General features: G+C 44.9%; 1 protein-coding gene across 2 annotated transcripts; it reads right to left on the reverse strand.

Moving 5' to 3' along the window:
• Positions 1 to 4,585: 4,585 nt before the first annotated feature.
• LOC133766020 (cytochrome P450 2U1) lies at positions 4,586 to 27,891 on the reverse strand. 2 transcript variants are annotated; one of them, XM_062199765.1, is made up of 5 exons: positions 27,385 to 27,891; positions 11,965 to 12,600; positions 10,344 to 10,445; positions 9,115 to 9,282; positions 4,586 to 8,564 (listed from the first exon to the last, which is right to left on the reverse strand). In XM_062199765.1, the coding sequence occupies exons 1-5, from the start codon at positions 27,866 to 27,868 to the stop codon at positions 8,386 to 8,388; spliced, it is 1,569 nt and encodes a 522-aa protein (XP_062055749.1). In that variant the 5' UTR covers positions 27,869 to 27,891; the 3' UTR covers positions 4,586 to 8,385. The 2 variants fall into 2 exon arrangements, with proteins under 2 accessions (XP_062055749.1, XP_062055748.1); XM_062199764.1 differs by having other exon boundaries at positions 10,344 to 10,505.
• Between the last annotated feature and the right edge of the window lie 10 nt (positions 27,892 to 27,901).

Raw genomic sequence — 27,901 nt, forward strand, 5'->3', positions numbered from 1 at the left:
GAAAATGTGAGAAGCCTAGAAAAGAATTGAGGGGAAATCAAAAGTCAAGCTTATTAATTGTAAGTCAGATTACAACCTTTGTCTGCTCAACATGGATCTGTGTTTTGCTCACTACTATGCCCCAACATCTATAGGGGCAGGAAACATACAGCCTGTGGGCCCTGCATGGCCCACAGAATCAACTGATCTGGCTCTACCAAGACAACCACAGGTGGGGCTTGAAATTCTATAAATCCATAACAGGCTAAATTTTAAGTTGATCATTTTGTATGGCCTGTGAATAATGTTGTAAATATCCAAATGGCCCATGGTAGAAAAATGCCCCTACCCATGATATTCTAGAACAATTCTCTTAATGATTTTATGCATGGGTGAACATGGCTAGTCTATGGTGTTAGGCATTTGGATTCTTTACTCCTTTTCCTTTCCTCTTTTCTTATCAAATATATCACTGCAATGAATAACTCTCCCAGAAACCATTTTAATCAAATTATGTTAATTAATATTTAGAAGTAGAATTTGTTGGGCCAAAGGTATACTTAGCTATTATTTTTTATTTTTTTAAAGATTTTATTTATTTATTTGAGAGGTAGTGTTACAGACAGTGAGAGGGATAGACAGAGAGAAAGGTCTTCCATCTGTTAGCTCACTCCCCAAAAGGCCACAACAGCCAGAGCTGTGCCGATCCAAAGCCAGGAGCCAGGAGCCAGGTGCAGGGGCCCAAGGGCCAGGGCCATCTTCTACTGCTTTCCCAGGCCACAGCAGAGAGTTGGATCGGAAGAGGAGCAGCTGGGACCAGAGCTGGCACCCATATGGAATGCCAGCACCACAGATGGAGGCTTAACTCACTGCACCACAGTGCTGGCCCCTTAACTATTTTTAAATTTTGTAATGTTTGCATTATAGAAAAATTGCAAAGATGGTACACAGAGTCTCCATATGCCTTTCCCCCAGCTTCTAATAGTTTTTTTTTTTTTTTTTTTGACAGGCAGAGTGGACAGTGAGAGAGAGAGAGAGACAGGGAGAAAGGTCTTCCTTTTCCGTTGGTTCACCCTCCAATGGCCGCTGCGGCCGGTGCACTGCGCTGATCCGAAGCCAGGAGCCAGGTGCTTCTCCTGGTCTCCCATGCGGGTGCAGGGGCCCAAGGACCTGGGCCATCCTCCACTGCACTCCCGGGCCACAGCAGAGAGCTGGCCTGGAAGAGGGGCAACCGGGCAACTTGAGCCATTACCTGCTGCCTCCCGGGATGAATTAGCAGGGAGCTGAATCAGAGGGGAAGTAGCTAGGATTTGAACTGATACTCAGATATGGATGTGTGTCCCAAGTGGCAGGTTTAACCTGCTGCACCCACCCCCACCCTACCTTCCCCTACTTTTGACATCTTATATAATCATGATTCATTTGTCAAAACTAAGAAATTGGGGCCGGTGCCGTGGCTCACTTGGTTAATCCTCCGCCTGTGGCGCTGGCATCCCATATGGGCTCCGGGTTCTAGTCCAAGTTGCTCCTCTTCCAGTCCAGCTCTCTGCTGTGGCCTGGGAGGGCAGTGGAGGATGGCTCAAGTGCTTGGGCCCCTGCACCCGCATGGGAGACCAGGGAAGAAGCACCTGGCTCCTGGCTTTGGATCGGCGCAGCGCTGGCCGTAGCAGCCATTTGGGGGGTGAACCAACAGAAGGAAGACCTTACTCTCCATCTCTCTCTCTCTCTCTCTCTCACTGTCTAACTCTGCCTGTCAAATCAAAACAAAACAAAAGAAAAACTAAGAAATTGACATTGTCAAAATCCTGTTAGCTGAACTATGGGTTTCTTTTGGATTCACCAGCTTTTCCACTGACATCAGTGTCCTGTTCCAGAATCCAATTCAGGCTATCACTCTGCATTTAGGAATAAATTCTTTTAAAATCTTGCTGCACATTCTTAAGTTTCCTCTAGAGAAACTGGAACCCTAGTATGAGAACTATGACAACCAAATACACTTCTATTGTAGGTGCCGATATGCTTACTTAAGAGTCCTAAAATTTGTGAAACAGAGTAATTCATAAAAAACAGGTTAGGGGCTGGTGTTGTGGCACAGCAGGTTAAACTGTCAGTTGTGAACCCAGCATCCCACACAGGAGCACCAGTCAAGTCCCAGCTGCTCTGCTTCTGATCCAGCTCCCTCTAATGCACGTTGGGGAGGCAGTGGCAGATGGCTCAGGTACTTGTGCCCTTACCACCCATGTAGGATACCCAGATGGAATTCCTGGCTCCTGCCTTTGGCCTGGCCCAGCCAGGCCTGGCTGTTGTGGGTAGCTGGGGAGTGAACCAGCAGATAGAAAACCTCTCTTTCTCTGTTGCTTTGCCTTTCAAATAACTACATTTAAAAAACAGATGATTTCATTTCTACAGAGTCATTATTTCAAGAATGAGAGGATTTGAATACTTAAGTTACTACTTGGAATATTTTTTAAAATATTAGATAATATTGATTACAAAGTTAGCAAGATCATCTCAGGGACCATCTTTCCAGGCATTTCTTATGAATATGTGCCTTTTGAAGATCTGTTAAATACAGCCACTTTACATTATAATACATATAAATTCTTTACATTAGGTACATTAGGGTATTCTGCAAACAACACTTTCTCTCAACAGGGGATTCCTGGACACAAAATCCTTGCTGGTTGTGCCTTGTTTAATTAACCTCTTCCTTAATGAAAACCGATGAAGCCTTCAGATCCAATCCAAAGGGAGAACTGATAGGAATATAAAGTATCATTTCAATCATAATAATAGCACGATGATTAACCACCCAGCTAATAAACCCAAATCTATTTGCTAATGAGCAAATATCCGACTCACATGAGTTTGGTTTCTATAAGCAGTGCAATAAGATTGAGGCAGGTTTGAAGGTGCCAAATTATGGCATCATATCACTATCTTAACTGAAAATTCATACTCTACTGTTGCAGCCACAGTGATGGAGGCAGATGACAGAACACAGTGGCTAGTGAGTCTGTCTTGTCCCCTTGCTAGCTTAATTAAGGCCCAGCAATCACCCTCCTTCCAGCTCCCTCCAGTCTCCATTTGTCCAGCGTACTTACAGAATACTTTCTCTGCAACACACCTGCTCCAGGAGGCACTCAGTCCCTTATGTTCTCACGGCTGCTAGAACCCAAGGATTACTACAGTCGGTCACAAGTGCTCTGGAGGAAGCACCTGGGTGATGGGAAGAGGCAGTTCTTGGGAAAGGCTGCTTTACAGCAATGTTGTGGCAGTGCTTTGAAGAGATGACCTTGGAGTTGTGGCCTGCAGGAGGAAGAGCGGCCCTTGGGAAATGCTGGCAGGGGCTCACCCCTAGGCAAAAAGGGGCTCAGGAGTTAAAAATCTCTTTTTCTTGAGCTGGGGATTTTCTTCCCTATACTTCTGAAGGTTTGACTCTTTCTGTTGAAAGAAGTCAGCAATGGACAGGCTAACAGGAGAGAAGAACTACAAATTTATTGACGCCCAAGGGGGCATCAAGGAAGGCGAGCACCCAATAGTCCAGTGAGTTCCAGAGGCTCACACACCCTTATTCAGTGGGGGGAGGCAATTTAGAGGGGTTAGTCACTGAATTTTAGGGGCATGATGGGCCCAAAGAACAGAGAAGGGATCAATGAGTGTGATTTTCCATCTCTCCCTCTGACATACAAGTTCCATATTCCATGCTTAATGACACTTCGGCACAAAGACTGAAGGCCACCGGGTAAGCACTTTGACAGATCCAGTCTTTAAGTGACCAGGAACTTCAGAAGAGCCTCATCCAGCATGCTGATCCCCAAATGCCTACAGCTTATAATAATCAGGAGACCAAGGTGCCATATTTTGGGGTACCATTCCTTAGACTTCTTTAAGAGACACTGTCTTGTCACAATGGGGTGTATTGATCTACCTAGCTCAGGGCTGGTCATGGATGTGGCTCCTCTGTAACTTGGAGTAATTCTACTCTGACTGGCTTGCTGCTTGCTTTTTCTTTCTTTTTCGCTCTCTTTCTTTTTTTCTTTCTTTCCTTTTCTTTTTCTTTCTCTCCCCCCCCCCCCCATTTTTCTTTCTTTAAGATTAATACACGCATTTGAAAGTTGTAACCACAGAGAGGGAGAGGCAGAGGCAGAGAGGGAGAGGTCATCCATCCTCTGGTTCACTCCCCAAATGGCCACAATGGCCAGCGATGGGCCAGGCTGAAGCCAGGAGCCAGGGGCCTCACAGGTCTCCCACATGGATGCAGAGAACCAAGCACTGTGGGCCATCTTCCACTGCTTTCCCAGGGGCATTAGCAGGGAGTTGGATCAGAAGTGGAGCAGCCAGGACTTGAACCGTTGCCCATATGGGATGCCAGTGCTGCAGGCTGTGTGGCTTTACTCACTATGCCACAGTGCCAGCCCCTCTAAGAGGCTATTTTAAAAAAATTATCTTTCCAAAGACCTTGCTTTTTGTTATATTGCGATCATCTCTCTTTGGGGGGATCTGTTTCCTCTTCCATTTTTTAACTTGCTATTTGGTAAAATAAAATTTTGTCCAACAAAGAAAAAACTATAAAACAAAAAAATTCAGAAATGAGAGTGTCACAGTTAAAGTTTAATTAAACTATCAAAAACTGCAAAAGATGAGGATTAGAGTTAGAGGTTAAGCAGATTTATAAAACAAAATATAATTATTTTTACATTTCAAATAAAGCATGAAGTGCAAAATCATAAAATGCCAACATGTGTGAGAACTGCATTAACAGTCCTGTCAGTGATTTACCATGTATTATTTTCAAGTACAATAGTTTGAGCCACTGTGCTTACAAAAGTTTCATAAACTTCTAATTTCAACATGATCTCACAGAAAGCAGAAACTTTTAAAAATCAAGTAAGATACAAACTCTTTGGTTAGGAATTCTGGAAAATGCATATGTAAATTGAGGAATAATAACCTTGATAATACTGATTTATTAGTTCAAGTCAAAAGCATATGGATTTCGTATCAGGAACAAACTGTCCTGTGGGAGACACAGGGAGGTCCACACACACAGCCACTCATCTGAAGTCTGCAGCTTCCGCATTCACTCAATTCCTCTGCATTTAGCCTGTTTGCTTTGCTTCTGTAGGAAAACAAAAATCCTCAAGGTATCTCTAGATTAGTCTGTATTTCATCGATCTATTTTGAAAGTACCCAATTTCAGTTACAAAAAGCAAAAAGGCAATTTAGTAGATAACACAAAGGATGTCGAGTTAGGAGACCAATTGATACTTGATTTTATAATATCCTCTTTTTTTTCTTCTTTCCCTTGTATTTTTATGAGGCAGATGTCATTTCCATTTCTGCCTAAAAACACAGACGTCTGCCTAGGAACATGCTAAAGCAAAGGCAAAGTCTGGCTGTGCATTCAACTTGGCCTTGGGCTTCCATTTGTAGGATATGAAGACCTAACTACCTAAGTGTGGGGAATGACAGACGAAGGTGTCAAATGGGGAGATCTGGCTTCTCCATTGGTCTGACACAGCAAGGAAGGGTGATCCGTCACCCACCAGAGGCCTTTCTAGGTGAAGTACTCAAATTCAGAGCTCCATCTTCTCTTTTTCATGTAATTCTCAAAGAAGCCACCACACTGGCTCATTATCCACACAGACAGCAGCACAGCAGTGCCCATTATTATGGCTTTGCTTTTCAGGGTTTCAATGACCCTCAATCTGTGGTAATTTGAGAATATTACATGGAGTATTCCAGAAACAAACAGTTCATACATTTGAAATTGCACGTTGTTCAGAGAAGCGTGTTGAGATCTCATGCCATCCCTCCCAGGATGTGCACCATCCCTTTGTCTGGTATATACACACCATATATGCTACCTATCATATATTTCCATAGTAACTATACTGGTCATCAAATTGCTATCAGCTATCACACTGCATGTGTTCAAGTAACTTCCGTTTTATTTAATGGCCCCAAAGTACAAGAGTAGTAATGCTGGCAATTTCATTACAGTATTCTGTTATAATTGTTCTATTGTCTTATTCTCTTATCTGTACCTAATATAACTTAAATTTTACCCTAGATATGCATCTATAGGGAGAAAATGCAGTATATACAGAGAGAACTTTCAGCATTACCCACAGTTTCAGGCATCCACTGGGGCTCTTGGAATGCCTTCCCAAGGATTAGGGGGACTGCTGTAGCTGCTTGCCTCCTTTAGGGAAGCGAGAAGCCCATGGATGTGGCTTAGACTTCAGCACTGGAAGCTTACATTTTGTGCTACACTCATATTTAAATAAGTAAGGCATCGTTCTAAGTTTGTTTAAAATGCTTATTGTTAGGATGGGCATTTGCCACAGTGTTTAAGATGTCATTTGAGTGTCTGCATTGATTCCCAGCTGTGCCTCCAACTCCAGCTTCCTGCTAAGGCACACCTTGGGAGGCAGTAGGTGAGGGCTCAAGTACTTGAGTTTTTGTTACCCATGAAGGAGACCTCGCCTGAGTTCCCAGATCCCAGGCATTTGAGGATTGAACCAGCAGATGAGAGCTCTGTCTGCCTCTCTGATAAAATAAAGGTATGCAAGTGCAGTAAAATGGTTGCCTGAAATGATGAACAAGAGTCCAGCATTTAAAACTGGTTTAATTTACATAAATAACACACACTGGTTTCTTATTTCCTCTAAGTAATAAAAATGCAGTGTGTAGTTATTCAAATAGGGTGGAATTTTCCCCTTAAGTACACTTTTAAAAGTCATTCACATGTTGCCTGGGCATCCTCTAAGAACAAGGCTGTGGGGGAAACAGCACGACACCCTCGCATCCAGGGGCTCAGTCTGGGAGGAAGATGGATGCACGCTGCTACAGCATGAGCCATGGGGAGTAGCCGGCTACGGATCAAATGGCAGCAGGGCCATGAAGTGGTTCAGAACGTGCTGTCCAGTCACAAAGAGTGCTATTCTTGAAACTCAGCAATGGTTCTTTTTAAACTGTGTGCCCTAACGTCTCTGAGCCGCAGCTCCATCAGCTACAAAAGGGCCCCCTCGACAGAATTTGTGCCAAGAATCACTTAAGGCCACAATTACAGCATTAAGTAAGGTGCCAAGATAAGGCAGGACTCAAAAGTATAGTACTCAATGATTATGACTACATGGAGACTACCACGGGAGAACAAGGGGAAGGGCAGAATTCTCTACAGCATGTGCTCTCTGGAGGCAATGCTGCCATACTGGGCAGGACAGTTCTTCATTGTATGGGACTTCTTTAGCATACTGGCCCATGGCAGCAAAAGGCCAGTAGAACTCCTATCGCTATAACCCAAAAATGCACGCATACCTCTCTAGCCAGCACCTAAAGGGGGTTAGTACCCTTGTTGAGAACTGTTTGTTCCAAAAGGGGTCTTCTTTATTAAGAAGCAATTTAATTCTCTTAACAGAGAGTAAGAATGCTTTCTTATCTTGGAGAGAATTCAAGCATCAGGCACCTTGTGCCTGGTGGAGGGGAATATTGGAAAGGAATGTTCAGTGGAGCTAGGAGGAAGACTCTTCCGATGAATCCCACTATCAAATTCCCCCAGCTCACCATCCAGGCCTCAAGACAAAAGGCAGAGCTGCATCTCTGCAAATGAGCTCAGAAAAAAGGAGTTTTGCCATGACATGAAGTCACTTGCTTGTTCAGGTTCACTGTCCATGTAGTTGAAGGGAAAGGTAGATATATAAATTTAGATAATAACTTGATAGGGAATTTTTCAAAATGCTAATTTCTCTTTTTCTTACTAGACTGGGCAAGGGTCCGCTTCTTCCCAAGTCTACAAAGAATAAGAACTAAAATCATAAACACAAAGATAACAGAACAAATCAAAGAAACTGCCATAGAATTTGTGCTGAAACAAGAAGTTCTACCTCCATCTAATCTAAAGCTACATCCCTCTGTGACCAAATGTTCAAGGCTGAACACCACTTTCACTTTATCACAGATCTTACTTAACGTTCCAGCAGGAAGATCCTCTATTTCTAAATGTAATGGCATGTTGGCGCTGTCAGAAAAAGGGTCGAGGCAACAGAGCTTCCTTAATGCCGAGAGGTAGAGAAAAGGCAAGTTCTGAGACCCTCATTTGAACATGAGCTGACTGAGGCACTGAGATGGGAAGACAGGCTCACGGGTGGAAGCTGCTGTGGCTGAAGTCCCGGCCTCTTTGGTAGGTCACAGAAACGCATGACTAAGATGGCTGAAGTATCCTGCTGAGGGATCCTCCAAGAGGAACGCGTCCACAGGCTCTGCCCCCTCTCTCATCTCTCTCTGAGTCCAGCTGGATCCGCGGAGTTGCTGGATCCATTGTGGGGTGTGGTGGGAACAGTCTGCTAATGAGGGCACACATGCACATATCTGTTTACCATCTCTTCCTGGAGATGCTCTTTATCTCTTGGATATGATTACATTAAATGGATGTGGGGCTAAAGTTAGACCAAATCTTCCAGTCAGGACGGGTTTCTCAGAATCCTCTGGTAGAGCGAATTTGAAACTCTGCATTAGGCTCACAAACATCAGGAATAATTCCATCTTTGCCAGTTGCTCTCCCATACATACCCGCTTCCCTAAAATGAGATCAGAAGAGAAGTCAGAATTATGACCCCATTCCTCTTCTAATTTCAAACAGTATAATTTATATGCAATATGTAAATTGAATGTTTTAAATGCAGGTATAGTTTTAAAATAAAGTTGCCACATATACCTAATAGACTTCCACAGAATATGCTCATCAGAATTTTACCTATCAGTTCACATTTTAACGCCTACACGTAAAAATCTATCTCATCAAGGACAGGAACTGCAGACAGATACAAAGTAGCAGCTACTCTGTCTCTTTCAAGCCTATTTATCATTTTCCCTCACTCTTAGCTGGAAGATTAAAGGGGAAAAGCCAGATCAGAATCTCTGAAGTCTTCTTTTTCTATAGAAAAATTTTAAAATTGCTTTTCAAATCTGAAATGGCCACTGTGGAAGTACCTTCTCTAAACGATTTCTCTCTTCTCTTACAATAGGTTGGTAAGAAAGAAATATTTTTAAACCAACATGAAATATCAAAAGATTGCTTTTGTTCTTTTTTTAAATTATGCCATTAAAAACAATTAAACTTTAACGAACCTATCCCAAAAGGAATAAAGGTCTCCTTCTTGATAAGCTGTCCTTGATCATCCAGAAATCGACCAGGGTAGAAATCATCTGGTTTCTCCCAAATGGCTGGATCTCTGTGTACGGACCACAGGTTGGGTATAATCACTGTGCCTTTGGGAATGGTGTACCCCTGGAGCACTAACAAAGAAACATAGTATTATTCAACACACTTGTACCAACCGTTCTCCTCAAACATCACTGTCAGAAAGAGAAATCTGGTTATCTACCTAGCATCTTAAGTTGGCTAAGGCTAAACTTCAAGATCCAAGATCTTATCAAGTGGCATCTTTCTCCCCACCCCATCCCAAGATGCAGCTCGGGGCTGCTCCGCTGACTGTTGGGTTGATGAGCTAAATCAAACCATAAAAGCATTACAATGAAGACAATGAAACAGAAACAGTAGGGAAGTAACCTTTTCCTATGAATTACAGAGTCCTAAGATACACATAACCCAAATGTCCTTTTACGTTCACGATAAGATGACAAAGATGTAAACTGTGGTAAAGGGATGTGTGTAGGGATGTGGTCAACCCTGGTTGTCACCAGCTGACAAGTCAATATGCAGTTTAGACAATGCCCCAAAGATACTGGATGCATTATCTTTTAGCATTATTGTATCTGCATTAAAAAAAAAAAAAAAACTGCTAAGTAATCCAGCGTCAAGTAAAAGCAACTGTCATCTACACAAATTCAAGGCCACGACATTCTGAGTTGTCTCCAGAGAAGGTATTCTCCTGTTAATAGAGATAATAAGGAGAATCTGGACATGGCCAAATGGGCAGGTTTCACTGTAAGTGACTCTGGAATCAGATGGGCCCCTTCTAACTCTTTGATATTTATGCTTTGCTTACAGAATTTAAAAAAATTGAACTAGGATAATTTCCAGCTACAAGCCTCACTTCCACATTTCGACTAGCTCTTCTGACTTCTGTGAAGAAGACAGCAAAGCACTTTTGCTAACTCGAGTTTTTTCTGCCGACACAGCTGATTTACCCTGTGGCATGAGTGGCTTTGCCAATCTAAGCGTGTAGGCTTGGAAAGGCAGGAGGGGCTTAATCAAACCTAGCAGTGCAGGAACGCCAATACAACTGATAATGCTCACGTGGCACAACACTCAAACTGTCAGCACATCGTTCACTCCTGGCTGCAGGGCCTACGTGTCCTTCAAGGGAACTCCAGGGAGTAGGCCCTGGCCTCACCTGTGTTCTCAGAGGTCATGTGAGGGATGGCAAGTGGCACCACCACGGTCAGCCTCTGCACCTCCATGATGGTGGCTTCTGTGTAGGGCATCTGCGCTTTGTCTGTGAGGGAAGGGGCTCGGTCAGGACCAATGACCCTTTCAATTTCTTCATGAACCTTTTCTATTCAAAAAGGAAAGAATAAACCAGAAGTAAGTCTGGGATAGAGTCAAGCCCGCCTTCTTATGCACACTTCCCCACCTGTACACAACAGATGAGTTGGCAGTGCAGGCTGAGTGGGCCTCAGTGAAGTGCAGCATGGGTCAGTAATCCAAGCAGGGATAGTAGATCCCCCAGCCAGGAAGGCAGCCTCTCATCACCTTGATTTTGAGCCCAGTGAGACACGTGTTAGACTTCTATTCCATAGAGCTGTGAGACAGAAAGTCTGTGCTGGGGGGCAGATTTCTAGACCAGTAGTTAACATGCCAGGTAAGACTTAGCCTGTGTCCCACATCAAAGTGCCTGGGTTTGACACCCAGCTCCAGCTCCTAACTCCAGCTTCCTGCTAATGCAGACTCTGGGAGGCAGCAGTGAGGGCTCAAGTAACGGGGTTTCTACCACCCACACAGGAGACCTGGATTGAGTTCCAGCTCCCAACTTGGGTCCCAGCCCAGCCCCATTGATTCTGGGTCTTTGAGGAGTGAACAAGTGGATGGGAGTTTTCTTTCTGTCTCAAAACAAACAAACAAACAAAACCAGAATTCTTTAAAAATTAAAAAAAGTTCACATTGTTTTCAGCTATGTTTGGTGTACTTTTTTATTAAAAATGTATTTATTTATTTGAAAGGCAGGGTGACAGAGAGGGAGAGACACAGAGGAGATCTTCCATCTGCGGGTTCATTCCCCAAATGTCTGCAATAGCTAGGCCTGGCCAGGCTGCAGCCAGGAACCAGGAGCTTCATGTAGGTCTCCTACATAGATGGCAGGGACCCAAGTACTTGGGCTAACATCTGCTGCCTTCCAGGAAGGTGCATTAGCAGGAAGCTGGATCAGAAGTGGAGGTGGGACTCGAGCCTGGGCACTCAACTCTGGCATGCAGGCTTCCCAAGTGGCAGCTTAACATACTGCACCACACATCCACCTCTGGAAATTTCTTATAACAGCAATGGAAACCAATGCACCGCCCTTGCCTCTATTTTCTACTCTGAAATGCCACTGGTGTTCACTATCTGCAGGGATGCGTGCAGCAGAGGTAAGTGTGTGACCTTGTGCTGGTTATACAACTTATCTGAGTCTCTAACTCCATTTTCCAAAGAAGATGAAGGAGTTTAAGTGGGCATATTATGATGCCCTTCAGTTCCACAATGCTCTTTTCGAAAGGTTTTTTATCATCATAGATTTCATATCAAAGTGGAGCTGTGAAGATTACAGCAGGGGCCAACAAGTTATGATAACATTAATCCTTCTGTCCAGAAACTTGGGGTTTCATGGTTAGCAGCTTAGCAACACTCTGTGCGAGCCAAGAATTGTGCTGTTCAGAATGACATTGCTTAGTGCTAGGAGCCACTAGGGCACTGAGGTTGCAAACCCTAATTTATATAGCCTAGTTTTGCCAGAAATAAAGGACAGTTCTAAGAGTTACCTTGTACATCGGGGTTTAGTGACATATACAGCAGGCACCAAAGCAAAGAGTTAGTTGTGGTATCAGTCCCAGCAATGAAGAGGTCCCCAATGATATAAAATAAGTAATCTTCATTAAAACTACTGTTGCTGGCGTTTTCCCTTTCTTCCTCTGTGTGGAGAAGGTACATGTCTATGAAGTCCTGAGGGTTCTCTCTATCCAGAGACTCTTGATGGTCTTTGATGATTTTCTTAAGGAAACTGGTTATATCCTTTTCGATTCGTCTCAATTCTTTAAATGGCCCAAAGGGAAGGTAATAAAACCAGGAGCATATATTGATCAGCAGGAGCTGGCTGTGCAGGCAGATTTCCAGCCCTCGGGACATGAAGTCAAGCATTCTCTTAAACTCACTGTTGGTGTAGTCAAAGCGCTGGCCAAAGCACAAGGAGCAAATGATGTTGGAGACGGCATTGCTGACGATGGGAAAAGGGCTGAAGGGGGATTCTCCATGCTTCTGCATTTCTTCTTTCACATATTTAAACTCCTCAATAATCTTGGGCTCCAGGCTAAGCTTTCCTAAGCCAAAGTGCCGAAGAGTTGAGTGAGAGAACTTCCTCTGTTGTCTCCAGACTGGACCGTAATGTGCAAACACAATCCCTGCAAGAGGAGCCAGGAAAGAAAGGTGAGAGACACCAAAGCCTGCTGACACTGGATTGGACCTAACAGGACACACAGCCACTTCTGCACATCACGTCCAGATGAAGACCAGTGGTCAAGCAGAACACTGGATTGGATCTAACAGGACACACAGCCACTTCTGCACATCACGTCCAGATAAAGACCAGTGGTCAAGCAGAACACTGGATTGGATCTAACAGGACACACAGCCACTTCTGCACATCACGTCCAGATGAAGACCAGTGGTCAAGCAGAACGACTAGAAAAACTTAGGTATCAAGATGGGAAATGTGTCAAATAACAACAAAAATCACAGGCACTTTAAATGAGAAAAATTGGCTATAAAGATAACTCCCAGTGAAATGAAAAGCGAGTTTCAGTTTCCAGTCAGTGAACAGTTCAAAATCTTATATTTCAGAAGAGTGACTCTAGTTTAGAAAATCCTTCAGGCCAGATACACCCATCTTTTAAATACCCATTTTCTAAACTTCCTGAACAGACGGCTGTGTGTGATAACTGACACAATTGCAGAGATCGTACGCTTGTATTCACCATTAAAATCTCAGCTCCTCGTAACAGCGCTAGGTACAAAGCAGGGACTTGTATGTTATTAGCTGAATAACTGAATAACCCAGTTGGATTGGAACCATTCCAACCAATGTCTAGAACCTAATAACGAGTCAACAGCCCTAATTTACAAGCATACTGGCTAGGGTCATCCACAACTACAGCTTATCTGATGCTCGCTCATACATCTCTCATCACCAAATGCAACAAAATCGCTCCAAGATGATGTATGAAATTCTTCCCAATTGTCCTTTGTTTCCTGATGCCCATTTCATTCTGTTTTCCCATGGTGTGCTTTAAGATTTCAGCCAGTTTGCCCTTCCTTCCACATTATTGCTGAATGCATGCTACATGCCAGCTTCGAGGGTATGGTGGGTACAGAGTAATGAGCCTATTCTGTGGTTAAGTCCCCTCACATTCTTTAACAGTTCCCTAAAATGTCTTTCATTATAAACACCTGTGTGCTCTGAAGCATCAGATAATCCCTCAGTTCTATTTTCCTCTTTGGAGTCTTCCAAATGCTTGCTCCAATCTGCAGTGCTTGCTCTGCAGGCCATCTGGGTTGTGACTTCCATTTGTCAACAGTTAGGAATGTTTTTAGACTCTTCTGTGTTGGAACTTGTTTCCTGAACTGCACGCTTTTCTCTTCTTTGCTTCACTCCATCATTTTTTTAAAAAGATGTATTTTTTATTTATTTGAAAGGCAGAGTTAGAAAGAGGGGGAGAGGGAGAGGGAGAGGGAGAGGGAGAGAATGAATCTTCTATCCACTGGTTCACTCCCCAAATGGCTGCAATGGCCAGGGCTGTGCCAGGCTGAAGCCAGGATCCCAGAGCTTTTTCGTCATCCTGTTGAATCACACCTTTTAGTAATTTCCAAAACAGAAAGCACATGTGGTTATACTGTTTTTAAGATAATTTTTAAAATTGCTGAATTTTGTTGCCTATGATGTATTTTTTAAAAAACTGCATATTCATGAATGAAAATAGCTTACCAATTTTTTTTCTCATGCTGTACTTGTTTGAGTATGCTGTTTCTTAAAATGAGTCCGGGTTGTTTTCTTTTTTGCTGAAAGGATTTATCAAAAACTGGAATGACATGTTCCTCTTTTCCTTTAGCTTGATTCTATTCTTCTAATATATATGTTGGCCATTATTTTTCAGACATCTAATAAATAACTCAAAGCTTTATATTTTCCTTTACATTTAGCTGCAATCGCCAAGAATTGTTTATGTATATTTTCATTATTTAGTTTTTTTAAGTTAATTTTTTATTAAGAGCTTTCTTTTCTATCTGGGTTAATTTGTCTTATGTAACTTTTAATATTGATAAGGCTTGCTTCTCAACCTAGTATGCGGCCAATTTTAACAAAATAAAAAGATAAAGTTGGGAGGAATGTTCACCTAAGAAATTTTGGAGTATAGAATTCTATGTTGGCTATACAAGACCTGGTAATGGAATCAAATCTTCTCTATGCTTAAAAATTTTTTTATCTGCTTAATTGTTTAACCATTCAAATACTTATGTTAAGATATTTTCCTATAGGGACCGGTGCTGTGGCATAGTGGGTAAAGCTGTGGCCTGTAGTGCTGGCATCCCATATGGGCACTGGTTGGAGACCTGGTTGCTCTACTTCCAATCCAGCTCCCTGCTAATAGCCTGGGAAAGCAGTAGAAGATGGCCCAAGTGCTTGGGCCTTGTACCCACGTGGGAGACCCAGAAGATGGTCCTGGCTCCTGGCTTTGGATTGCCCGAGCTCTGGTCGTTGTGGCCACTGGGGAGTAGTGAACTGGTAGACCGGATCTCTCTTTCTCTGCCTCTGCTTCTCTATAACTCTGCCTTTCAAACAAATAAATACATCTTTTTATATATATATACATACCTATATATTGCTATAACACTGGATTTGTTAATTTCTCTTGGAAGTTCTGTAAGGTTTTGCTATGTGTAGATATATAGTGGTGCAGCTATATATCATTATACCTGTATCTATGTATTTATCTGTGTTGTCAGTTACACAGATGCTAGACGACATGGTTAGCTACAGTCAAGCTTAGAATTCTGTCTTCCTGGTTTTATAGTAATGTCTCTTTTTCTCCACATTTATTTATTTATTTATTTGAAAGGCAGAGTTAGAGAGAGAGAGAGAGAGAGATCATCCATCCGCTGGTTCACTTCCCATATGACTGCAACAGCCAGAGCTGGGCCAATCCAAATCCAGGAGTCAGGAGCTTCATTTGGGTCTCCCACGTGGGTGGCAAAGGCACAGACACTTGGGCCATATTCTGTTGCCCTTCCAGACACATCAGCAGGGAGCTGGATTTAAAGTTGAGCAACTGGAACTCAAAGCAGTGCCCATATAGGTGGCGTCAGCCTTATTGGCTATGCCACAGCACTAGCCCCTCTCCTTAACAGGAAACAGGACTTACAGTATGCTTTGTCAGAAAGAAACTAGCTTTCTCTTTTTAAAGATTTTCTTCATATAACCTTTTCCTTTCTTTTACATTGAGCTTTTCTGTATCATTAGGTTTGGGGGTATATCTCTTTAAAAAATCATATAATTGGATTTTTTTTTTTTTTGACAGGCAGAGTGGATAGTGAGAGAGAGAGAGAGACAGAGAGGAAGGTCTTCCTTTTTGCCATTGGTTCACCCTCCAATGGCCGCTGCGGCCGGCGCACTGCGCTGATCCGAAGGCAGGAGCCAGGTGCTTCTCCTGGTCTCCCATGCGGGTGAAGGGCCCAAGGACTTGGGCCATCCTCCACTGCCTTCCCGGGCCATAGCAGAGAGCTGGCCTGGAAGAGGGGCAACCGGGACAGAATCAGGTGCCCTGACCGGGACTAGAACCCGGTGTGCCGGCGCGGCAAGGCGGAGGATTAGCCTGTTAAGCCACGGCGCCGGCCCATATAATTGGATTTTTAAAACTCCAATCCAGCAATCTATCCTTTAGTCAATGAGTAGAGTCTTCTTCATATGTATTATAGTTACTAATTTACTTCTATACGTTGTTTTGACCCTTCAATTTGTCTACTACATTCATTTTCTCCTTCTTGCCTTTGAGAAGCAAGGTGATGCTCATCCTTACTTTTTTTTGGATTATTCAGAACAATTTGATTATCTGTCTATTGGCAAAGTTGTTTCATATACATTTAGTAGGCATTAGAGGTTCTATGTATTGTTCTCTTTGCTAGCAAAAAACGTTGAATCATCTGTCCTGTCTGCATTTCTGAATTATTAATTGGAACACTTTCCTTGACACGTCCACATCATTTGGTTGCTTTGTATCTTGGGTCAATAACGATAGTGGTAGGGGAGGGAAGAGGGACGCATCATTTCTAGGTGCAGTTCAGGCATCGTAGCAAGAGTCACACCAGAGCACACGTGGAGCAGGAGCCGACCTGGACAATGTTGTCAAAGGAGGAGCAAAACAGAAACAGGTTGACAAATCTGGGGGTCATGAGGCAAGAGCTGAGCTGGTCCCTTTGTGGGTGAGCCAAGGAGATGGCCCCAGAGACCTGAGTCGCTGAGATCCTCGGAGGACAGCCAGTGGGAAGGGTGGGGGCTCACCCTTACTTTATAATTTGCTTACTCAGTGTCTAGTTTAGCAGTCAGCAAACTGCCACCTATGGGTCAAATCCAGCCTGCTGCCTTTAAAACAATATTATTTGGAAGGCAGAGAGAGATACAGATCTTCCACCCACTGCTTCACTCCCTAAATACCAGCAGCAGCTGGAACTGGGTCAAGCTGAAGTTGGGAGCCAGGAACTCAATCTGGGTGACCCATGCAGGTGGCAGGGACCCAAGTACCTGGGTCATCACCTGCTGCCTCCAAGAGTGTGCATCAGCAAGAAGCTTGAATCTGGAATGGGGCCAGGATTCAAACCCAGGAACTCCAAACGGGATGCAGGGCTCCTAGGTGGTGTCTTTAATTTCTGCACCAAATGCTCACCCTGCTGCCTCTTTGTGTGGTCATGGTGAAGACTAGCTTTTTACATTTACAAATGATGGAGGGAAAATAAAAAGAATATGTTGTGATATTGGGGCTGGCATCGTGGTGCAGTGAGTTAAGCTGGCACCTGCGACACTGGTATCACATAGGAGCACCAGTTTGAGTCCCAGCTGTTCCACTTCCAATCCAGTTCCCTGCTAATGCACCAGGGAAAGCAGAAGATGGCACAAGTACTTGGGTCCCTGCACCCATGTGAGAGACCTAGGTTGAGTTCCAGGCTTCAGCTTGGCCCAGCCTAGGCTGTTGGGGTTAGTTGAGAAGGGAATTAGCAAATGGTGGATCTCTCTCTCTCTTTCTCTCTCTCTTTCCCTCTCCTGCCCTCCCATCTCTCCCTCTTTCTCTATAACACTGCTTTGGAAAAAATACTTTTTAAAAAGAATACTTTGTGATATGTAAAAATCACATGAAATTCAAGTATCAGGGCTTACAAACAGTTTAACCGGAATACAGGCATTTAATGAGCTACTCTGATTTGTTGGTAATACGTCTATCACTGTTTTTGCATTAAAAAGGCAGAGGCCAGTAGTTGTAAATTAGATGGGCATCTTCTGTGCCAGGGCACAGGTGAAGACAAGCTTCCTTGCTGTCTTTTGGTGGGAGTTCTGGGTCTAACTTTCACCTAGAGTAAAGCCTTTAGAAGCACTTTTCATCTTGCATGGTGTCAGGACCTAGCTCTTTGTCCCCCCTCCTGCACTGTGGCCAGGAGGTCACTACAATCCAAGGATCTCCAGAGCTTCTGGGTGTGGTGAAGCAACAGGGCTACCTACACTTTGTATACATTTCTGCAGCTCCCTCCTGTGTCCTGTGACGGCTGGCACCTCTGATTTCCGAGCCTTCAGGGATTCTGCAGGGTCACTGGGGGACTGGTTCTCATACTGTGCTCTCACACCCAATGTATTGCCCACCCCTGTAGACTCTAACATGCCACTTGCCAACCCTACATCCCCCTTTTGTCTTCAGATGTGGTGCAGAATTATAGATGTCCCTTCATTTCATCACGAATGGCCCATGTGCTTCCGTGAGAAGTTGCTCTGGCATGCTGTGTGTTAAGACAAAGAAGGAATGGGAGCGTCTTAACCACTCCTGAAACCAGAATGCTCCCTTCATTTAATAAAGTCTCATAACCTATTTCCTAGGCAACTGAAGCTTGCTCCCTCCTCCTGCCTTTAACCACGGCCAACTCTTCTGCTGCAGCACACTCAGAGGCTGGTATGGCTGGGCCTCCTTCTCTCTTCCCGGGTAGATGTGGTATCTCACACGGACTACAGCATTTGATACCAATTCTAACTACCCATTCACTATTTAAAATATTACACATGGTGTCTCTTCTTGGTTTTGTTCTCCAAAAACTTCATATTCCCTTGGTAGGCCCTGGGTCTGTATTTTCTACTCCCTAGATTTTAAACTACGTATTTGTATTTAAGAAATACATATAGCAAAGTGCCTTTTTTCCCCTAGCATCTATTTAGAGTCTCCTAGGTGTCAGGTACTAAAACACAGGAATTGAAAAGGCACAGTCCCTGTTCTCAGGATCCTTACTGTCTCATGAAGACATGGAAAAGCCAACACATCACCCAAGCTGTTGTGTGCTTGGGTGTCAGCAGGTGCAATGCAAGCCAAGGAGGCAGCACCACACCTGCTGGGGCAGGCGGCACTCTTCAGGAGAGGGCAGTCGAGCTGATATTTCACTGGTTAATAGGGATGTGTTGAAGGCACATTTTAGTAAGGATGGGCTAAACTACCTGCAGGGGGAAATCAGGTTTGGAGAAGCAAAGGAAGGCATAGCGGATGTTCAGAAAAGAGGCTAATATATCTGAAAACTATCTGAAAACTGTTTTTTTTTTTAATTTTCATTTTATTTGGAAGGTAGACACACACACGCACACACACAGTGAAAGAGAAAGAGAAAGAGAGCGAGTGAGCGCGCATGCTCTTGTATCCAGTGGTTCATTCCCCAAATACCTGTATTAGCCAGTGCTGAGCCAGGATGAAGCTAGGAGCCCAGAATGGGATGAGAGATACCATCTCTTTTCGTGAGCTTGCTCCCTGACATGGTGATTAGTTGAGGGATTGAGTGATCAAAGGGGGATTGGCCAGCCTATTTAATCTCTTTGCAACAGTGCTTAGTCTCCCAAGTGGATGGCAGGAACCCAAATACCTAAGCCATCACCTGCTGCCTACCAGGGTGTGCATTAGCAGGAAGCCGGAATCAGAGACTGAGCCAGGACTTGGACCCAGGCCCCTGGTATGGTATGGGTGACCTGAGCAGCATCTTAACAGCTGCACCAAACACTCCTCACCCCACCCCAGAACTGGGTGTTTGATGTTGAACTGAGAGCAAAGAAGTGCAAGAGAGGTACTGCCAGTTTGGCAGTACCTGGGCATGCAAGGTCTCGAGGCAGGGTGAGAATAAACGGCCGCAAGGTTACAAGCTGTACAACATAGGGGAGCCAGAACAGCTCAGGTTCCTGGGTGTCCAGGCATATCCCGCGGCATACTGACACCTCCGCTCTGTGGCCTGGAAAGCAACGCTATTCATGGATATACAAGAAAGCATCACTTCAGGAAGAACAACACTGCAATGTTAAGAATGGCCCTGCAGCAAAAATCAAAGCTCTTTTGGGTGGGAATGATAAAAATTCACTCTCAAACTGGTTCATAAAAAAGGGCCAGTTAGACTATGGAACGAAAGAGCAGTAAGGGCAGGGCGCTGCCACTGCACAAAGGCGAAATGCCACAGAACACTTGTCCCCAGGCCTCGTCTAACCTTCTCCCTGCCCACCTGACTTCCTTCTTTCAAACCAGCATTCCCACAAACCTGGATCTATCTTTTTTTTTTTTTTTAAATTTTTTGACAGGCAGAGTGGACAGTGAGAGAGAGAGACAGATGGAAAGGTCTTCCTTTTGCCATTGGTTCACCTTCCAATGGCCGTTGCGGCCGACACACTGTGGCCGGCACACCACGCTGATCCGAAGGCAGGAGCCAGGTGCTTCTCCTGGTCTCCCATGGGGTGCAGGACCCAAGGACTTGGGCCATCCTCCACTGCACTCCCTGGCCACAGCAGAGAGCTGGACAGAATCCAGCACCCCGACCGGAACTAGAACCCAGTGTGCCAGCACCGCAAGGCAGAGGACTAGCCTATTGAGCCGCGGCACCGGCCCTGGATCTATCTTAAGAGGCCTATTCTCCTGGTTTCACCACCAGAGAGAATATCCCTCTATTTTCTAGATCTGCCTTGGAGAACTGTGGGGAAGGACTCAAATAATTCACTTACCCAACAGGGATACCAATTTGAGACACCTTATTTGTGGCTTGAAGTTTCCAGACCATGCCAAGACACAAATTCTTATTCAAAAACGACATGAGGATAGACGACAACTATCGTTTTGATGTGAATTCTTGAGTTAGCCCACAGACTAAGCACTGCTGCAAAGAGATAAATTGGCTGGTCAGTCCCCTTTTCATCAGTGAATCCCTCAACTAATCCCCATGTAAGGGAGGAAGTTCACGCACAGAGATGGCATCTCTCATCCCAGCCACAGTTCCCATGAGCAGGGGTCAAGGGGAGACCCAGAAGAGATGATCTTGTCAGAGGACTTGATAGGTCTAGGCAGCTGACACATAGAAGCCCACGTCTAACTAAATAAACCACAGGAAAATCGAATAAAATGGATCCTCACAAAGGAATATTATATAGCTCTGAAGAACTTCACAGGACAATATTTAATAATATGGAAGAATGTTCACTATACCAAGTGGTAGAAGCAACTTTAAAGGTTATAAAGCATATGATTCCATTTTATGACAGCAAATGTACTTTTAAAAATATCTGTACTTAACTGTTATTTAATGCTATAACTAGTACTCCAACAGTATTTTTTCACTTTGTGTTGCTATGTGAGAGCAAACTGTTGAAATCTTTATATATACTAAACTGATTTTCTGTATATAAAGAGAATTGAAAATGAATCTTGATGTGAATGGAAGGGGAGAGCGAGCAGGAAAGGGGAGGGTTGCAGGTGGGAGGGAAGTTATGGGGGGGGAAGCCATTGTAATCCATAAGCTGTACTTTGGAAATTTATATTCATTAAATAAAAGATAAAAAAAAATCTGTACTTAGAGAAAAAAGACTTAAAGGTAATAAACAAAATAACCATCTCCAAATTATGTTGATCATAGATGATTTTAAATGCCTTTTTTCCTTAACCATGTTTCATGCTTTTCCAATAATAAATGTATATATAATAAAAATATATATAACATATTAATTATAATTCAATTCTATATTGATGGCATATTTGTTTTCTACCTAATAAAGCAGGGCAAATACTGTACACTAACTACATTATACTTCTCTTCCACGTAATCATAGACATGTTACTTTTAGTGGATATTCCATTTTGATGTGAGCATCAAATACCTATTTCACTACATGTTAAATTATCTTTATTCTGTTTCAAGTTCTCCAAATGCAGGGCCAGCATTGCAGCAAAGTGGGTCAAGCCACTGCCTGCAACATTGGCATCCCATATGGGTTCCAGTTCAAGACCTGGCTGCTCCACTTCCAATCTAGCTCCCTGCTAATGCACCTGGGAAAGCAGCAGAACATGGTCCAAGTGCTTGGGTCCCTATAACCATGTGGGAGAGCTGGAAAAAGCTCTGGACTTCTGGCTTTGGCCTGGCACAGCCCAGGCCATTGTGGCCATTTGGGGAGTGAATCACAGGATGGAAGCTCTCTGGCTTCTCCCTCTCTGTTACTCTTTCAAACTAAAAAATAAATAAATAAAAAATTCTCCAAATGAACTTTCCTGTTCCAATTATCTTCATTTCTTAATTTCATTCCGCACCTGTTCCCCTGTTAGGTAGTCAAAACTGGGGACCAGCACTGTGGTGCAGTGGGTTAACGCCTTGGCCTGAAGCGCCGACATCCCATATAGGTGCCAGTTCAAGACCCGGCTGCTCCACTTCCGATTCAGCTCTCTGCTACAGCCTGGGATAGCAGAAGATGGCCCAAGTCCTTGGGCTCTGTACCTGTAAGGGAGACCTGGAGGAAGCTCCTGGCTCCTGGGCTCCTGGGTCCTGGCTTCAGATTGGTGCAGCTCCGGCTATTGCAGCCATTTGGGAAGTGAACCATCGGATGGAAGACATCTCTTTCTCTCTCTCTCTCTGCCTCTTATCTCTCTGTTTAACTCAGACTTTCAAATAAAAATAAATAAATCTTAAAAAAAAAGTAATGGGTCTGTCTCTTACTTTTAACCTTCTTCAAAATTTCTTGTTTGCCTTCTAGTTTTATGACATTATAGTTTGCTTTGGCTCTTGTTCCAAATCTCTACTAATCTCTTAATATCTTAAGTGTATCTTTTCCTGTCTTTGCCAGTGATACTGTCTGAGCTATCACAGGTTTCAACAGTCAAATCAGTATTTCCTTCACAATCAGTATCCCACAAACAGCCTAACTTGTAAGAGCAAAAAGTTTTAAAATTACCTAACTTCCATCAATAGTGTAATAGATCCATAAAATAGCATTTTGTATATTCCATTTGGTGGAATAGTGCACAATATGGGTAAAACACAACATTTTTAATAACAAGAGCTAGAGAGAAGCTTTCAACGCACAGCAGTGTGCACGCCACATTTCCTTCTCTGCTGGTCTTGCTAATACTAGCAGAAAAGTTCTTTCAAACTATAACAAATATTTAACAATGTCAGTGGCCTCTAATTCATAATATCATTTCTCTCCTCTCAAGGTCTTCACATCTTTCTCTGGACAAGCTCACATTTTACTTTTCTGCCAGTGGAAAGAGCAGCCACAGTGGCTTGAGCCGGCCTCATCTTGCGGACACGGCAGTCCGGCCTCCAGTTGCAGCTGCCTCTCTTCTTCAGGCTGTCCATTTCTTTTTCTGTAAAATCTACACATAACTCATTTGCTCCTCATTCTTTGATGGGCATCTTGAAACAAACTCACCTTCTCCCCCTCTATGCTTGGCTCTTGAAAAAGTTCCACTGGGGCTGGTATTGCAGCAAAGCGGGTTAAGCCACCACTCACCATGTCGGCAAACCATGAGTGCAGGCTCAAGTCCCAGCTGCTCCACTTCCAATCCAGCTCCCTGCTGATGTGCCGGGGAAAGTGGCAGAAGACGGCCCAAGTGCTCGGGGCCCTGCCACTCACATGGGAGACCCACACTGAGTTCCAGGCTCCTGGCTTTGGCCTGGCCCAGTCCTGGCTGCTGCGACCATTTGAGGAGTGAACCAGCAGATAAAAGATCTCTCTAACTATTCTAACTCTGCATTTCAAATAAGTAAATAAATCTTTATTTAAAAATTATAGGGGCTGGTGCTGTGGAGGAGTAGTCTAATCTACCTATGGTGCTGGCATCCCATATGGGTGCCAGTTCAAGTCCTGGCTGCTCCTCTTCTGATCCAGCTCTCTGCTTATGGCCTGGGAAAGCAGTAGAAGATGGCCCAAGTGCTTGGGTCCCTGCACCTATGTGGGATATCCAGAAGAAGCTCCTAGATCCTGGGTTCAGATTGGCTCAGCTCCAGCCATTGCGGCCAGTTGGGGAGTGAACCAGTGGATGGAAGACCTTTCTCTCTGTCTCTCCCTCTTCTGTAACTCTGTCTCTCAAATAAATAAAATCTTTAAAAATATTATAACAAAAGAAATAGTTCCATTGAAAAAGACCTCAATTATATACATCGCATTGTTCAAATGATCTGTTCTCTATTCCAGGCTAATCCCACACATATTTTCTTTTTGCCATATGGTTCTTGCTTTGTATTAAGTTGTCAAACATCTTCAATAGACACAGAAATTTCTCACATTAATTCTTTTACAGTATGTTTAGCTAACACATACTTACTAGAGCAGCATCGCCTTGGAAACCCTGTGTCTTTGGGAAATACTGAAGTACCAAGTTACCCTAGGCTCTCATCTTTTTCCTAAATAAAGACAGATCTAATAATAAACTGGGCTCCTATTAATGCTTACAAATGCCCCAGCAATACATTTTCAACAAAACAGCAGCTACCAGGAAGCCTTCCGAAAACTTTTATTATTAAGAGTTGAATATTGTACTATTAGGCTGTCAAAGATAAAAATCTAGAAGCAGGTGTTTGACACCAGTTGAGACACCTGCATGGCATATCAGAGCTGTTGGTTCGGCATCCTGTTTGGGTCCTGACTAGCTTCCTGCTAATGCAGACCCTGGGAGGCACTGGTGATGGTTGAAGTGATTACATTACTACCACCTACTTGGGAGACCTGCACTGAATTCCTGGCTATTGAATTCTGCTCCAGCAGGGGGCTATTGCAGGCATACCCAGAAAATGGGGGAATGTGTGATCTCTCTAATACAAAAAAAAAAAAAAAAAAAAAAGTGGGCCTACAGTGTTTGACCAGATGAACAAAATCTCTGCCCTCAGGGGCCGGTGCTGTGGTGTGGCAGGTTGGGCCACAATCTGTGATGCCCGCATTCCATATGAGCACCAGTTCAAGTCCTAGCTGCACCACTTCCCATCCAGCTCCCTGCGGATGCACCTGGGACGGCAGCAGAAGATGGTCCAAGTGTTTGGGTCCAAGTGCTTGAGCCCCATGTGAGAAACCTCGATGAGGTTCCAGGCTCCTGGCTTTGGCCTGGCCCAGCTCTGGCCATTGTGGCCATTTCAGGGAGTGAACCAGAGGATGGAAGATCTGTCTTTATCTCTCTCTCCCTCTCTCTCTAATTCTGCCTTTCAGGTAAATAAATCAATCTTTAAAAAAGTAATCTCTGCCCTTATAGAGCTCATATGCCAGTGGTGGGTGGGAACAGGCTAAATACTTTCCAAGGTTTAATGACTAATATATGAGTGAGATAAAATACAGTATGGCTCTGGGCAGCGACTGAAATAATACTGAAAGGTGACAAAGATGACAGCCACTGAAAAACTATTCCACACCCAGGGATGACAAATACAGTAGCCTGAGGCAGGCACAGGCTTGGCAGTGATCAGCTCAATGCGTCTGGAGCAGGAAGGCCAGGTTGAGTTGTGCAAGTGAGAAAGAGTGGAAAGACAAAGTGAGAAAGACTGGCAGAGGCTGCTCCTTTAGGGCACAGTGGGTCCAAGCATGGAGTTGGGAAGCAATTGGTTTCAGCTGGAGAGTGACATGGTTGATCTGTGAGTCTTTAAGATAACCTTCTGGCTGCAGCTGGAGAAAAGACTGGAGCCAGCCAGGCAGCCAGTTAAGAAGCTTCTTAAGTATCAGCTGAGAAGTGAACAGTGAGGGGGCAGGCAGAGGAGATGGATGGATAAAGGCCACAGGTCTGCAGCAGGCACGGACAAGACTTGCGGGCTGACTGGAAGGGGACAGATGGGACAAGCGGTTTCGGAGAAGGGAAGCTCATCCGCCCGGCATGCAGAGAAACACGGCAGAGAACACATTCCCAAAGAGGTGACATGTGGGCACCATCTTAAAAGCAGGGAAAACAAAAGTACCGCCGAGGTTGTGGAGAAACTGAACGCCGTGTGCATTGCTGGTGGGAATGTAAAATGGGGTAGTCGCCATGGAAAAAGATACGGTGTTCTCAAAAACTAACCTTAGAATTACCGTAGGATCAAGCAATTCCATGCTTAGGTACACGCCCCCAAAGAACTGAAGGTGGGGACTTAACCAGATAATTTGTACATATAAAATATAGTATCTTAACCACATATTAAGTGCACGGCATGTTGGCGGTAGGGAGGTACACTGTCATTGCTATGCAAGCATGCACCCACAAAACCCTTTTCATTTTGCAAAACTGTACCCATTAAAAAAATCACTCTCCATTCTCCCCAGCCCCCGGCTACCACTGTTCTTTCTGGCTCTATGAATTGCACTGTCCTAGGGACCTGGGGATTTGTAAGTGAAATTATGCAGTATTTGCCCTTTTGTGACTGATGAATTGCACTAAGTGTAATGTCTTTAAGTTTCATCAATGTTGTAGCCTGTGTGAGAATTTCCTTCTGAAGACTAATACATGCACTGGATCTACACATACCTTGTGTGTGTGTCTCACATTTTGTTTAGCCCTTCAACCAATGTTCCACACATGAGTGCTTCCACCTTTTGGCTGCAGTGACTAACGCTGCAAGGAACATGGATGTGAAGGCGTGGAGAGGCTGAGGCGGTAGCTGTGGCATTTATGAAATGTCAGTGAGACACTTAATGACCATCATTCACGACCATCATCAACAGTCCTTACCATCCTGATGTGTGACTGGCTTTATCAGATTCTAAAAAGCCTACATCTCTTCACGCCATGTTTTAGAGATAGAAAATAGCAGCTCGTTTATTTAATAACTACCTGTCGGGCTCCTAGGCGGTAACGACCCCTATCCATCTAGCTGTCCGTCCATGGCGGAGGCCCACAGTAGGCCCGATGTGGCTTTGATTAGCACGGAGGAGGAAAGGCGCTCGGGCAGTGATACCAGGCAGAGCCTCACTTCTCCGGAAAGGCAGAGAGAAGAGGCTGCTCTGAGCAAGATGTTTATTAAACGGACACCTGACTGGTGAGCAGGAGTGACTCAGACCCAGAAGTCTAGAACCTCTGCCAGCCAATAAACAACGGAGAAGACTAATAAACAAGGGGGAGGGGCTGCAAACAAGGTAGATCCCAGGGCAGCAGATAACACGTTTCCCAAATGCAAACTGGTCCCGCTTAGTTGTCCACACGCTGAATCCCCAAGGTCGCGAGAACCAGCGCCCCTCAGTGCCCGAGGCTTACTTCCTGGGCTTTCAGGAAACTGTCTTCTTAAACTTTTGCACTTAAAGTGAACAAGCCGAAAAGCATCCTTCCAACACTGCCACCGTTTCTCTCTGGGGTCACGGGCTGAAGAGTGTGGCCTCGCCTGGGGAGGAGGGACTGGCCGTGGGATGGAACCTGGCTTCACACCAGTGCTCCTCCCTCACACCCATTACCCTCCTTTAACTTCTGGAGTGTGTGTGGGGAGGTCCCACGTCAGATCTTGAGGAGTCACACATCTGTTAAAGCTCGACGAGATCCCGAAGGCACAGGGAAAAGTGGGGCGCAGCCGCCACCAACGCCCCTGGGGACAGGACGCAGGTGTGAGGCCGGCGGGGCGCGCCAGGAACCGCGCGCCCCAGCGCACCTGGAGCCCCGCGCGCCGCCCTCGAGCGTCAATCACCACAGCCGGCGACCCGGCACACTCACCCTTCTCCTTGGTCACGATGGAGATGAGCGGCACCCGCGGCCGGTCGCTGAAGACCTCGGCCTGCTGCACCAGCGCCTCGCGCACGCTGTGGAAGTCGCTGAGCACCACCACCAGATAGTGGCCGATGAAAAAGCTGAAGATGTTGCCATACACGCGTGCCAGGTTAGCCAGGAACACCTGCGGGTCCAGGCCCGTGGGACCCATCCCTGCGGCCCTCGCCGGTCGGCGAATCCAGCCCTGACGCCACAGGAAGGATGGTACCAGGACGTGGCCGATGTTGCCCACCAGCGGCCAGGGCGCGGGCCCGGGAGGGATGCCCCGCATTCGGTGCCGCCGCCGCAGCCAGCTCTGGCCGAGCAGTGCCAAGAGGCCGCCCAGCAGTAGCAGCAGCAGCGCGCCTCCGCTCGCGTCCAGCCGCAGCAGCCCAGGAGACGCGCGCAAGAGGCGCACAGGCCAGGGCGCGTCCTCGGCCGGGGAAGCCATGGCGAGGGCCGGGACCTGGAGGCACCTCCACTG

Source organism: Lepus europaeus, chromosome 8 (genome assembly GCF_033115175.1).
Source record: "Lepus europaeus isolate LE1 chromosome 8, mLepTim1.pri, whole genome shotgun sequence".
Classification (NCBI taxonomy): domain Eukaryota; kingdom Metazoa; phylum Chordata; class Mammalia; order Lagomorpha; family Leporidae; genus Lepus; species Lepus europaeus.